The following is a 13,956-nucleotide window of genomic DNA, read 5'->3' as shown; positions in this document are numbered from 1 at the left end:
GTGCGCTTCTCTTCACGGGAGCTGATCCCAGAGAAACCATTAGAATCATAAACTAAAACATGCACATAAAAACAGTCAGAACAGCAGTAAAAACAGGGTCAGTGCCCAGCCATAGAGAGGGTGAGACATAATGTGGCCATTAAGACTGTTAAGAAAAAATATTTAACCACCTTTAAAAATGCTCATGCTACAAGCCCCAGTGAAATGGGAGAACACAAAATGATACTCACAGGGACTCCCCTGGTGGTCCAGTGGTTAAGAACCCACCTGCCAGCGCAGGGGACAAGGGTTCCAACCCTGGTCTGAGGAGCAAGATCGCCCATCCCACAGGGCAACTAAAGCCTGCGCTCTGCAACAAAAGAGCAGCCCCTGCCTGCTGCAGCTAGAGAAAGCCCAGGCCCAGGAACAAAGGTCCCACAAAGCCTCAATAAATAAACAGAAGCATATTTTTAAATGATATACATTGCTGTGAGGCTGCTAAAGTTGTGTCTGGCTCTTAGCCCAATCCCATGGACTATATAGCCTGCCAAGCTCCTTTGTCCATGGGATTTCCTAGGCAAGAATACTGGAGTGGGCTGTCATTGCCGTCTCCAGAGGATCTTCCCAAACTAGGGATCAAACCCGGGTCTCCTGCATCTCCTATATGGCAGGCAGATTCTTTACCACTGGGCCACCAAGGAAGCCCTGACACATATACAGTACCATGTATAAAAAAAGATAGCTAGTAGGAAGCTTCTGGGAGCAGGAGCTGAGCTTGGTGTTCTGTGATGATCTAGAGGGGTGGGATTGGTGGGTGGGAGGTGCTATGGGAAGGAAGCTTAAGAGGGAGCGTGTATACATATACTGATAGCTGATCCACACTGTTGTGCAGCAGAAACCAACACAACACTATAAAGCAATTATCCTTCAACTAGAAATAAATAGAACACTCAAAATCTGAACGTGACCATCTTCCTTTCTCCAATCCAGACTTTTGGTTCAACCAACAGGATTCAGTTAACTGTTGGAACACAGTTGATGGATATTTTATTCAATGAAATTTGTGTCACATTAACATGAAGAAATCAGAGATATAAAATCCAAACCTATAGTACTGGGAAATAAACAAGTAAAGCAGTTCTGGGTTATCTGTGCAAGCAGAGGCAGCATATATTAAAGAGAGAGATCAGGTTTTAAGTCATACATATTTCAGCCCCTCTTCCAGGCAGAAACAAGTTCTACAGAAACAGAATACTGTACTTGCCCAATAACCCCTCAATTGTTATTTATTTCTGAATCCTTTTACCTGTTACTATTCAGTTCCCTCAGGTCTCTATACAATGCCCCCAAAGAACTGAGCCTATAAATAAGAATCTGCACTCCAAACATACACAGACACACAGATCAAATTTACAACCTATGTTTTCATCCACCTTTTATTGCATTTATGTTTTCTGTTCAGAACTCTGATTATTTTCCTTTCAACAGGAGAAATGTGGAGTGCAAATCTTTTTCACCCAGAGGTTTTTCCATTTCTTTCCCCTGTATTGAGTCTTGCCACTGATTCAGTAACCAAGAACCCTGAAGGACAGCCCAACACTGAACAGGTGAAAATACATCAGTACAGGAGAGCAACCTGGGAGAATGCAAAGGCAGAAATGGTTATTTTCATAATAAAGCTTCTGACAAATGCAGGAGCGCACAGGGAAAATATCTGCCTGCACAGATCCCATCCGACAGGCCAAAAGAGTACCTCGGAATGTGAAAATGTGTTATCGGCAGCTTGCTAACCAAATTTCAAATTAAATACTGCAGGCCCCGGGGGACAGAGTCGCAGACAGCGAGCTGGAAACTCAAGCGCTGCAGCCTGGGGGGCCAGACGGTCCGAGCAACGTCTGCCAGCCCGGGCCAATCAGCAAAGAGGAAGCAACAGTTTGTGTATAACAACATCTCCAAACGCATTAAATGCCAAAGAAAATCGAAGAAGCAACAGGAAAGAAAGAGAGAGGGTGGGAGGAGAGAGAGAGGAAAGGAAAGGAAAGAGGGTGGAAAGAAGGAAGGGAGAGGGAGGAAGGAAGAAAAGGAAAGGAGAGAGAGACAGGAAAGGAAAGGAGGAAGAGAGGCAGGGAGGGCGGGGGAGCGAGAGAGACAGCAAAGAAAGAGAAAAGGAGGAAGGAAGGAAGAGAAGAGAGACAGAGGACGAAAGAGGAAGAGAGAAAGAAACAGCAGGCCTGCGTCCTGCAGATCATCTGATGGGGTAAACTGCTCAGAAGAATGAAAGAGACAGAAAGACAGCAAGAGAGGGAGAGATTCCAGGAGCAATAGAGTCCGAACCAGAGGGACCTAAGGAGAGACCAAGAGACCGAGAGCCAGAAAGAAAAAGAGAAGAGAGAGAATCAAAAGGCGGGCATATGACACACACACCCCCAGCAAACACACTTACAGATACAGAGAGGAATGGAGAAGGAAAGCAGCAACAGAGAAAGAAAGAAAGAGTGACACCTGCCTCGATGGGAGCTTCATTTTGCCATCCACCCAACAGGTATTTTCTGAGCATCTACCACGATGCTCGGCAGGAGACAGCTCTACTACCAGTGGCTCCAGTCGTGGGTGGCTGGTGACGATAACAGGGATGTGTAAATGCGGCATGATGGTGACTTCAAAGAGGGAACGAACAACCCTCCATTCAAGACACCCCTTGAGCCACTGGGCCAGAGCCAAAGGGTACATAATCTCTAAATATCACATCATCTTGAGGCATAAAATTAACTGACAGAACCAATGATTTTAAAAAAAAATCTAAATTTGATATGACGCCAAAAATACACGTAACAGGAAAAATAGATGAACTTCCTCAAAACTGAAACTGTGTATGCCTCAAGGATACCATCAAGAAGGTGAAAAGACAATCCATGAAATGGGAAAAAATATTTGCACATCACATATTTGATAAGGGTCTGGTGTCCAGAATATACAAATAACCTTCACAACTCAACAATTCAAAAGACAGCTGAATTGAACAACAGGCAAAGGATCTGAAGAGACATCTCCCTAAAGAAGATACGCAGATGGCCGGTAAGCATAGGAAAAGATCACCAGCATCGCTTGCCGTCAGGGAAATGCAAATCAAAACCACGATGAGATACGACTTCACACCTACTAGGACGCCTGTAATAAAAAGGCAGATGGCAACCAAGGCTGGCAAGGAGGCGGAATCACTGGATCCCTCACCCAGTGCTGGTGGGAGGCACAGTCACTTTGGAAAACAGTGTGGCAGCTCCTCAAACAGTTAAACACAGTCACCACTTGACTAGCAACGCCACTCCTAAGTATGCATCCAAGAGAAATGAAAAAAACACGGCCACACGACAGCTCGTACGTGAACGTTCACAGCAACGTGATTCACAAGAGCCAAACAGGGGGAACAGTCCAAAGGTCTACAAGTGATGAATGAATAAACAGGATATGGTGTATCCATACACTGGAACATGACTCCGTCATAAAAAGGCATGACGTACTGACACCTGCTACCACGTGGACAACCCCGAACACGTCACAGTGAATGAAGGAAGTCAGACACACAAGGTCACGTGTTACACCCTGCTGTCTGAAATGTCTAGAACAGGCAAATCTTGAAAGGAGCAGATGAGATGTTGCCAGGGGCTAGAGGGAGGAGGGTTGGGAGCGGCTGCTTCCGGTGGGGAAGCCAGAACTGGACGCAGAATTACACAAATGGTGAAAGAAGTGCAACTCAACCCAAGTCCAGCCAGCAACTCCAGTGCTACAGCCATCTGCCCCGGCACCTCCTTAATCCCCAGTGTCTGGACCTCTCAGACCTCAGGCCCTGGGCCGAGGCCTAAAGGATGCAGGCGCAGGCCAGTCAGCAAGCGGAAGGAGTTGGCTCTTTTTTTTCCCCTTGGAGTGGGTTCAAGGAAAGGAGAAAATGATCAGTGCAGAGGCTTTACGAGGAAAAAGGTCATGGCCCCTGGAAGTTGAAAGAAGAGAGAGGCCCACACTGCTGGCAGAGAGGGAAGGGGGACGGGTACCTGCGTGGAGCAGGGACCGGAGATGAGGGAATGAGGCGGGGAGACCTCAAGCCAGGAAATGCTGACCAGAGCTGACCTCGGAGAGCAATGAGGGACCAAGGACGGGGCTTAAGCAGTGACACAACGGTCTTGTTCCATTTGCATGTGCAAAAGGCCAGAACCCATGAAGTCATTTTCAAGCTTAAACTAGAGACAGACCCCCTGGTGGTCCAGTGGTTAAGAATCCACCCGCCAGTGCAGGGGACATGGGTCTGACCCCTGGTCCGGGAAGATCCCACAGGCTCTGGAGCAGGTAAGCCCGTGCACCCCAACTACTGAAGCCCCCATGTCCTAGAGCCCGTGCTCCATGACAAGAAAAGCCCCTGCAGTAAGACGCCTGCTCACAGAAACTAGAGAGTAGCACCCATTCACCGCAACTGGAGAAAAGCCCACATGCACCAACAAAGACCCAGTGTGGCCAAAACTTTAAAAAAATTAAAGGCAGAAAATGGAGGTATCAGATACAAAAGCACTTTATAAACTCAAGGCACATCCATGTCAGATGGAAAACAAGAAAGAAAACTGCTCACTGGAGTCCCTCCTGTACCAGAGGCTTGGATCGGGCTTGGACTGGCTCCGTCTCAGGAGAGCAGTCAGGGACCTGTCACCACACCCATTTTGCAGTTAAGGATGTAAAGGTCAGAGAAGCAGCTAGCCAAGGCAGGCAGCTCAAACGAGAGTCTGGCCAGGACCCACTCCTCAGGCAGTATCTCTCTGCCACGCCTTGAGAGCTCAGCACACGCAGGGGCTTAAATCTACGCTGGGCACACATCTACGCTGAAGTGAAGTGAAAGCTGCTCAGTCGTGTCCAACTCTTTGCGAACCCATGGACTATACAGTCCATGGAATTCTCTAGGCAGAATACTGGAATGGGTAGCCTTTCCCTTCTCCAGGGGATCTTCCCAAGTCAGGGATCAACTCCAGGTCTCCCCCATTGCAGGCAGATTCTTTACCAGCTGAGCCACAACGGAAGCCCAAGGATACTGGAGTGGGTAGCTGATCCCTTCTCCAGCAGATCTTCCCGACCCAGGGATCAAACCGGGGCCTCCTGCATGGCAGGTGGATTCTTTACCAACTGAGCTATCAAGGAAGCCCCCACCGACACTGGCGCTCTCCAAAAGCCTGGCATGCTTCTGACAGTCATGGGCGGTGCACAGTACGCAGTGTCTGAGTGCTTGTAGCTTTCAGGGAGAATTACACTCTTGTGAGTGTAGCCAGATTTCCTCAAGTTTCCGCTAGCCTGCTGTGGGGCTCAGAGGGGGATTATACACCAGAGCTGTTCTTTTGTTTACCAGAGGAAAAGTACGCCCAGGATCCAAGCATTTAGACACATCCACTAGCAAAGTAATTATACCATGGGAAAGACGACAGAGGCTTTCAATGGGGCTGCCTGATGCTTCCCCCCTTAATGACCATAAGCCCCTGTAAGTACCTTCAAACCAAGGCTTGATGGTTTCAGTCTCGAAATACGGCCTGCCAAAGTGCCTTAACCAGGCCACCCGCTGAAAACCTCAACTGGGGAACACTGCAAAAGGAGAGGACAATTTCTGACTATTGCTAGAACTGTGAACCCATCAGAGCAAAGAGCCAGCATCCTGATTGAGGTCAAGCCCTCATATAACCATTAGGAAAAATCCCTAAGACATAAACACCAAGAAAAGGAGCTGATAATTCACCAAAAGGAAATTCAATTTATAACCAGAGGGGGGGAAAAAGCATTTCGTCTCCATAGTGACTCAGGAAGTACAATCAGCTCTATCTTTGCCTATGTGTGCACTCAGTTGCCTCACTCGTGTCCGACTCTTTGTGACCCCATGGACTGCTGCCCACCAGGCTTCTCTGTCCATGGGATTCTGCAGGCAAGAATACTGGAGTGGGCGGCCGTTTCCTCCTTCAGGGGATCTTCCCCGCCCAGGGACAGAATCCGCATCTCCTGCAGCTCCTGCACTGCAGGCAAATTCTTTACGGCTGAGCCACCGGGAAAGCCATATGGGTTACCATTTCCTTCTCCAGGGAATCTTCCCAACCCAGGGATCGAACCCAGGTCTCCCGCATTGCGAGCAGACGTTTTAACCTCTGAGCCACCGGGAAGCCCATATTTTTGCCTACCAGAATTCAAATGGTAAGCACCCATTACTGCTGGAGAGGATGGCCACAAGGCCCTGTGGTCACGTGACACATTCAAATGCACACAGTCCTTCTGCAGAGCAACATGGGAATTTTTAACAAAAGTCAGAAAAGTCACAACACATCATCCAGCAATTCAGTTTATGGTACCACATTCCCCAAATAACCTGGGAACATGGGAAATTTTTGGATATAAAAGACATTCACTGCAGCACTGTCAGTAAAGTAAGAGTTTAAAACAAAAAAAGCCCAAGATAGGAAATAGACTAAAGAAACTGGCCATCCTCTAGATGGATAGGCATGCAGTTGTCACAGACTAGAGTTATTTCAACAGGAAGGAAGGGGGCAGGGCACAACTTTTGAAAGAATGACACTGCCCGAGGACACAACATAAACCAATTAGAATCAAATGGGATCAAGATGGCAGACAAGTCAACTCTAATTAGATGTTGATCCTCAATCTACAAGTGACATGACACGCCCAGAGGTGCCATGAGAGTTTCAAGGCACTGTCAGAAGACCAAAGAGTGGGCAGTGGGCCAAATCCTGGAAATCGCCACCTCTTCCCAAAACTAGTTGGAATAATCCTCCCACTTGATTTTTTGGGGCTCCAAAATCACTGCAGATGGTGACTGCAGCCATGAAATTAAAAGACACTTGCTCCTTGGAAGAAAAGCTATGACCAACCTAGACAGTATATTCAAAAGCAGAGACAACACTCTGTCAACAAAGGTCCATCTAATCAAAGCTATGGTTTTTCCAGTAATCATATATGGATGTGAGGGTTGGACTATAAGGAAAGTTGAGCGCCAAAGAATTGATGCTTTTGAACTGTGGTGTTGGAGAAGACTCTTGAGAGTCCCCTGGACTGCAAGGAGATCCAACCAGTCCATCCTAAAGGAAATCAATTCTGAATATTCATTTGAAGGAATGATGATGAAGCTGAAACTCCAATACTTTGGCTACCTGATGTGAAGAACTGACTCATTGGAAAAGTCCCTGATGCTGGGAAAGATTGAAGGTGGGAAGAAAACGGGACGACAGAGGATGAGATGATTGAATGGCATCACTGACTTCATGGATATGAGTTTGAGCAAGCTCTGGGAGTTGGTGATGGACGGGGAAGCCTGGCATGCTGCAGTCCATGGGGTCAGAAAAAGTGGGACACAACTGGGTGACTGAACTGAATCCTCCCACTCATCAGCATGTGAGATTACCCAGCCTATGAAAACCAACCACACCACACTTTGCAGCCACACTCGCCCTCTGCGGTGGCCCACACCCTGTCTGTGGACTGCGCTCCTCTCTCAATCTGAATCAATCCACTTCTCACCTATCACTTTGTCTCTCACTGAGTTCTTTCTGCAATAAGGCATCAAGAACCTGAGCTTCATTAGGTCCTGAAACCAGGTACGTGGGTTTTGTCTGGGTTTGAGCCAATAAATTGGTATGGGTTGAATCAAACCCATATCCCCTGCATAGCAAGGTGGATTCTTAACCACTAGACCACCAGAGAAGTCCCAGAAAAATCTGAAGGAAGTCCTGTTTTCCTCATTTTCTGCAGTGAAAGGGGCTCTGTGTGGTGGAGAGAGACCAAGCTTCCGAGCCCAGGAGAGTAACATCTGCCCCCTTTAAAGCCAACCAGAGACTCGGTTTCTTCATCAGCCAGTTCAATCTTTACGTGACTTGTTCCAAAGGAAAACAAACCCTTATTCTTCAGAGCCACAATGGTTACTTGCAACTCAAATCATTTAGGTGGCAAGGTAGCATTCATTCTCACTTTCAGATTTGGTTTTGTACTTTTTTCCCCCAACCTAATTCAAAGATAAACGTTTGGGACATTCCAAGCCTATCGACGGTTCATTGGTCAAAAAATAAATGCTGAAACTTGTCCATGTGCAGTTTTGTTGGATCGATCTGCAATTATATTGACATTCCACTAATGCTCACCCTCCCAGCATCTGGGCAAGGGTAATGTACCCACATGCAGATCAGCCCAGTCTCCACAAAAGAGCCATCAGTGAAGAAGCATGGTTAGTTTAGACAATGCAATCCTGCTACTGTTGACGAAAGGAATCTTTCCTTGAAACAGCAGAAGAGCCCAGCAGATGGGTGACTAATGAAGGGAATGTGACTGTTTATTTGAAAAATAAGAAGTATTTTTTGCAACTGAGAAATCACTGCTTGACTCTTTGCCCAAAGAAGAAGAGAAGAACAATGATGTTTCTCAAGTTTAAGAACCAGTTCCCGAGTCCCAAGAACAGCTCCAAATCTGTCTTCTGAGGCACTCTGCAAATAAATATGAGAAGAAATGAAAGCTATCTAACATTTAAGAGTTTTGGTTTTGGTTTTTAATGTGGCCATCTTAGAACATAGGCCTAAGGTATGGCCCTCAGGCCAAATCTGGGCTAATGTCTGTTTTCGTAAATAGTTTTGTTGGCACTCAACAGTGCCTATATTTACATAATATCTAGGGTTGCTTCTTCACTCTGACAGCAGAGTTAAGTAGCTGTGACAAACATTCCTCTGGTCAACAGAACCAGAAATAGTAATATCTGGACCTTCAGAGAACAAATGTGCTGACTACTGTCCTAGGAAAAATGAAGGCAATTCATTTGAGTCACCCTGTGAGTCCAACCAGATAAGCACGAGATGGGACAGAGCTACCTGTAGGGACCTTGGCACAACACAGGAAGGACCACAGATGGAACTCCAAGCCAGCACAGTTCATCCCTGCAGATGCAGCTCACAGACACCACCCTGTGGAGGCTGTCCAGCCAAGGAAAGCACCCCCCCATTTCAAGTTCTAGGTAAATTCTGTTGATAAAAGATCCTGCAGAAGGCAAAAAGGGTCTCACTGGACTGAGAAAAAAAAATCACTCAATAGTCTGAAAAGACACCATTCTTCAAAGAGAATAAGATGAAAAATGGTATGAAAAGTATTTTTTTGGAGCTGTCTGATAACTTCAAAAAGCATCTGTGTAGGAACTGCCCTGGTGCTCCAGTGGCTAAGACTCAATGCTCCCAATGCAGGGACACAGGTTCAATCCCTGGTCAGAGAACTAGGTCCCACATGCTGCAAGTAAAAGCTCGCATGCCCCAACTAAAGATCCCTTGTGCCACAGCTGAGACCTGGCACAGCCTGCCTAAATAAATAAATATTTTTTTTAAAAATCCATGTAGTTAAACAAAATCCTTCTGGGTCTGACTGGTCACCTGGCCTCCAGCACATCAGACCTCTCCATTTCTCAGCCTCATCCTATGTACATAGTGGAGACCAGGTCAGATGTGCTCGAGTGCAAATCAGGCCCGAAACGGGAGGACGGTCCTGCACTTGCGTCACTCATCCCGGCGTGTGTTCAGGCTGCATTTAGTGAACACCCACTATGTGCCAGGCACACTGCTGGTGCTCCGGGTGCGGGGCCAGTAACACAAACAGGAATCCCATCACCTAGAAGGTTATGGTCTTCTCCCGGGACTGCACACTAGCCCAACAACAAATACATAAAGCTAACAGCACGAGGGTGGGATGAGCTGAGAGCAGCACGGACACGCACGCCCTACGGTGTGGAGAAGAGACAGCTGGGGGAAGCTGCCGCGTAGCACCGGGAGCTCAGCTCGGGGCTCTGGGATGACTTAGAGGGGCGGGTGGGGGAGAGGGTGTGAGCCTCAGGAGGGAGGGGGTACATGTATGATCATGACTGGTTCACGCTGTTGCACAACAGAAATTAACACAGCACTGCAGAGCAATTATATTTCAATAAAAAAAAATTTTTACAAACTACCTGCACATGATGACAAGTTCTCCAGGGCACTGAGACAGAGAATACGGGGGGCTGCCTGGATAGAACAGTCAGAGGAGGCCTCTCAGGAGGCGACAGGCCCAAGGCCAGCCCCGAGGATGAAGAGGAGCCGGCCACACGGGGTGTTGGTAGAGGGGGAGCCTAGGAAGGGGGGCATTCTTCCTGCTGTCACAGAAGGGCAGGAAGACTCAGCGGACACTTGGGGGGGCTCCCTGGTGTGTCCACCATCAGGCTGCTGGGGGGAGGGAGTTAACGACACAAGCACCTCGGGCTCTGAAATGAACTCACTCGGGTCCTGACTGGTCATGAGGCCTCAGGCAGACCAAACCTCCATGTCCTCCACCTTCTCACGGGGACAGTGGGGCGATGGTGACTTAGGCATGCCCCGGCCCTGAGGAGGGAAGAGCTCCAGGACCTGGTACCAGGCCAGAGAGGCGGAGAGCAGCAGGCAAGCAGGAGGGACTGCGGAGGAAGGGGGTGAGCAGGGCCTGGTCAGGCAGGGTCTTGAAGTCATGGTAAGGAATTCAGATTTATTTCAACTGCAACGGAAAGTCACTAAAGGGATTGAAGCAGGATAGTTTTTACTTTTAAAAGATGACTGTACTACAGAGAACAGGAAGCGAGGGAGGTAAGAAAGGAAGGGGGTGCCCAGGACATCACTCCTGTCCAAGCAAGAGGTAATCGCGGACTGGATGGAGGTGGGGTACAGCGGCTGAACCTCATCTTGACTACCTGCTCTAGATAACTGCAAGTGGCTGCCTGGACCACTGCAGTGATGAGGATTATGAAGCTCAGACAGGGCTCACTGGGAAAAAAGGATCTGGTTTGATTAGTGATGCCTGCCACAGGCACAGGACGGGCAGTAACAGTAACAGCTGTCAATACACGCCCTCTTTCTACAGAAACCTGGAGCAGCGCTACTCACACCGTAATGCAGGGGGCCTTAAGGTACAGGTTCTGAAACAGCGGGGCTCGGGACGGGGCCTGAGATTCTGCATTTCACTCATATTTCAAGACGATGCCGCCAACCCTGTGGTCCAGAGACATCACTTTAAACAGCATGAACGTGAAGCGTGTACTCTTCTCTGCCCCCGCAGATTTGTACAGGATGAACCAGCTCCCAGGGCTCCACACAGAAGGACACTCAACAAATGCTGAGGGCTTGCCTGGTGGTCCAGTGGTTAGGAATCTGCCTACCAATGCAGGGGACACTGGTTCAACCCCTGGTTTCAAAGGATCCCACATGCCTCAGAGCAGCTAAGCCCATGCACCACAGCTATGGAGCTCTCCGGCTGTAAGTACTGAAAGCCTGCGTGCCCTCGAGCCTGTGCTCCACAACAAAGAGAAGCCGCTGCAGTGAGAAGCCCGTTCACTGCAACAGAGAGTGGCCTCTGCCTCCCGCAACTAGAGAAAGCCCATGCACAGCACTGAGGACCCAGTGCAGACAGATATAAAGAAACAAACAAAAAATAAATCTTAAAAAAAAAAAAAAGCTGACTGAGCCAAGCTGGGTCTGTTGTTTGTTTTTCTGCACGTGTGTGACTTTCAGCTCTCAACTGAAATAAAGACAACTCTGAAAAATTCCATGTAGCTGTCCATAAAAAGTATTGCCCTAGAATATCACCAACAACATCACACATGTGTATTACAAATCATCTAGGGACCTGCACCTCATCCTTACTGAGCTGAAGATCATTTGGGTGTGGGTAAGGTAAAGAATACTTTGGTCACCTCATGCGAAGAGTTGACTCTTTGGGAGGGATTGGGGGCAGGAGGAGGAGGGGAAGACAGAGGATGAGATGGCTGGATGGCATCACCGACTCAATGGATATGGGTTTGAGTAAACTCCGGGAGTTGGTGATGGACAGGGAGGCCTGGCGTGCTGTGATTCATGGGGTCACAAAGAGTCAGACACTACTGAGCAACTGAACTGAACTGAACTGAAGGCAAAGAACTCACCTGCCAATGCAGGAGATGTAAGGGACGTGGGTTCGATCCCTGAGTGGAGAAGATCCCCTGGAGGAGGGCATGGCAACCCACTCCAGTATTCTTGCCTGGAGAATCCCCATGGACAGAGAATACAGTCCATAGGGTTGAAGAGTCAGATATGACTGAAGCAACTTAGCACGCATGGGTGAGAAGTAATGAAAACGCACAGGCTAGAAATCTGTTTAACAGGCTGATTCTAACCACGGGGCTATTGTCCGAACTCTAAGCTCCACGGAATGATGGGGGGATATAGAGAGGAAACAAAGAGCTGCAGCTGGTTCCCCAGAAGACAGCACCGCGCCCCCTGCTGGGCACCTGGCCGCACTGCATGATGACAGCAAGGCTGGCTCTTAAGCCCCAAATGGGAACTGCGTCCTGTGTCTGGAACTCCACCACACTCCTGGTCCATACTCCCAATGAATATGAGAATTGGCCAAGTCCCAGCTTCCCTCCCAGGGTCAGATCCAAATCAGCTCTCAATCAAGGACTGTAGCCAGACCCTGCTGACTGCAGACAGGATCAGCTGGGCAGTGGACTGGGAGTTAAATGAACATTTCTCAAACCTGAAAGCTTAGTTCAGGGCATTCGGATGTCCAGGAAACCAAAGACTCTTTTTTATGATGAACAGAGACCCCACAACTCCCGGCCAGTCCCAAGAGCTGCCTCCTCTGAATCACACAGTCCACAGATTCTTTTCTTTCTCTCTCCCTTTTAAACTCACAGAATTACAAAAGCCTTAATTTTTAAAGAGTTTACCTTAATAGCACACATTCATTTTCAGGGGGGACCATTAAAAAATCATGAGAACATTCTCCTGTTGCAAGGAGGTGATTCATGATTTCCACCAGCAGACACCTCACTTTTGGGCCTCTGCTGGTTTACCACCTCCCAAACTCCCAGACAATATTAATTCCATTTATTCTGCACCTTTCTGAGTGGTTGCATATAAATATTAAACACATACAGCACTTGTCAGGCCTCCAGAATGTTGAACAAGACTGTTCTTTAGACAAAGTAAGAGCGAAAAGATTAATCATCACCAGGATTAATTGTTAGGAAGGACTGGGATGGCAGAGAAGCCATTTGTATGTGAGGGATTTCATACCTCAGATAAATTCACCTCTTGTTGGAATCCTGGAGGATGAGGGCTGAACGCTGCCCTGGTTTCCAAGTGTAAAACACAGAGCTCAACTGTTTCATCTGTCTAGCTGAGGTTAGTTTAAAGGCAGAGGGCCTCTTCATTAACTCTGGTATATTACTCTAGAGTTAACTACAGTGAGGACGGCAGAGTGAACATGGGGCTGCAGGCTGTAAAGTCAATACATTTTTTTAACAGCGAAAAAGAGGCTTGCTGAGTTCACTGCCATGGCTTGTTTGGGTTTTGCTGAGATGTGGTGACACCCCTACCTCAGCTCCTCAACTCTTCAAATGATTCAGGAAAGAATCTTAAACTTGCCATGCTGCTTCTGACCCTGCACCCTGAACCTCAGCTGACCCAGACACCTACTGCACACTTTACAACATGCCCAGAGTCAAGTATGGAAGATGCCTTTTAAAGAAGGGGGTGACAGAGGATGAGATGGTTGGATGACATCACTGACTCAATGGACATGAGTTTGAGCAAACTCTTGGAGATAGTGAAAGACAAGGAAGCCTGGTGTGCTGCAGTCCATGGGGTCGCAAAGAGTCAGACCCGACCAAGCAACTGAACAACAACAACACAGGGAGTTGAGACTTACAGATTAGTTAGGAATGTTAAACACACCCTCTGCCCTTGCTTGAACAAAGTATAACATTCAGGAAGTCCAGCAGCCTTCCCATGTTGGGAGGCACCAAGGCTGGATTCTAACCTGGTCCTGTGTGCAGCCAACTGATCCAAAACCCTAGTTAACTTAACTGATCCTGCCCTGGGATACTGTCAGACCTGCCTTGGACTCTTCCATGAGGTACTGCTCAAGTACCATGAGGTACAA

At 48.0% G+C, this 13,956-nt stretch overlaps 1 protein-coding gene across 2 annotated transcripts in view; it reads right to left on the bottom strand.

Moving 5' to 3' along the window:
* The window catches only part of SNX29 (sorting nexin 29), a 576,513-nt gene that overhangs the window by 318,934 nt on the left and 243,623 nt on the right, over positions 1-13,956 (bottom strand). Inside the window, exon 15 of one of the 2 annotated variants that reach the window (XM_065924350.1) lies at positions 1,378-1,615. The exons of the other annotated variant lie outside the window; for it this stretch is intronic. Coding sequence (XP_065780422.1) covers positions 1,545-1,615 — 71 coding nt within the window. The 3' untranslated portion in view covers positions 1,378-1,544. Of the gene's footprint in view, positions 1-1,377; positions 1,616-13,956 lie in introns of those variants that run through there. 2 annotated transcript variants of the gene reach the window in all.

This window comes from Muntiacus reevesi, chromosome 2 (assembly GCF_963930625.1).
Source record: "Muntiacus reevesi chromosome 2, mMunRee1.1, whole genome shotgun sequence".
Lineage (NCBI taxonomy): Eukaryota > Metazoa > Chordata > Mammalia > Artiodactyla > Cervidae > Muntiacus > Muntiacus reevesi.
Note: the sequence above shows the minus strand (reverse complement) of the source record. Positions and strands in the feature narration are given on the sequence as shown.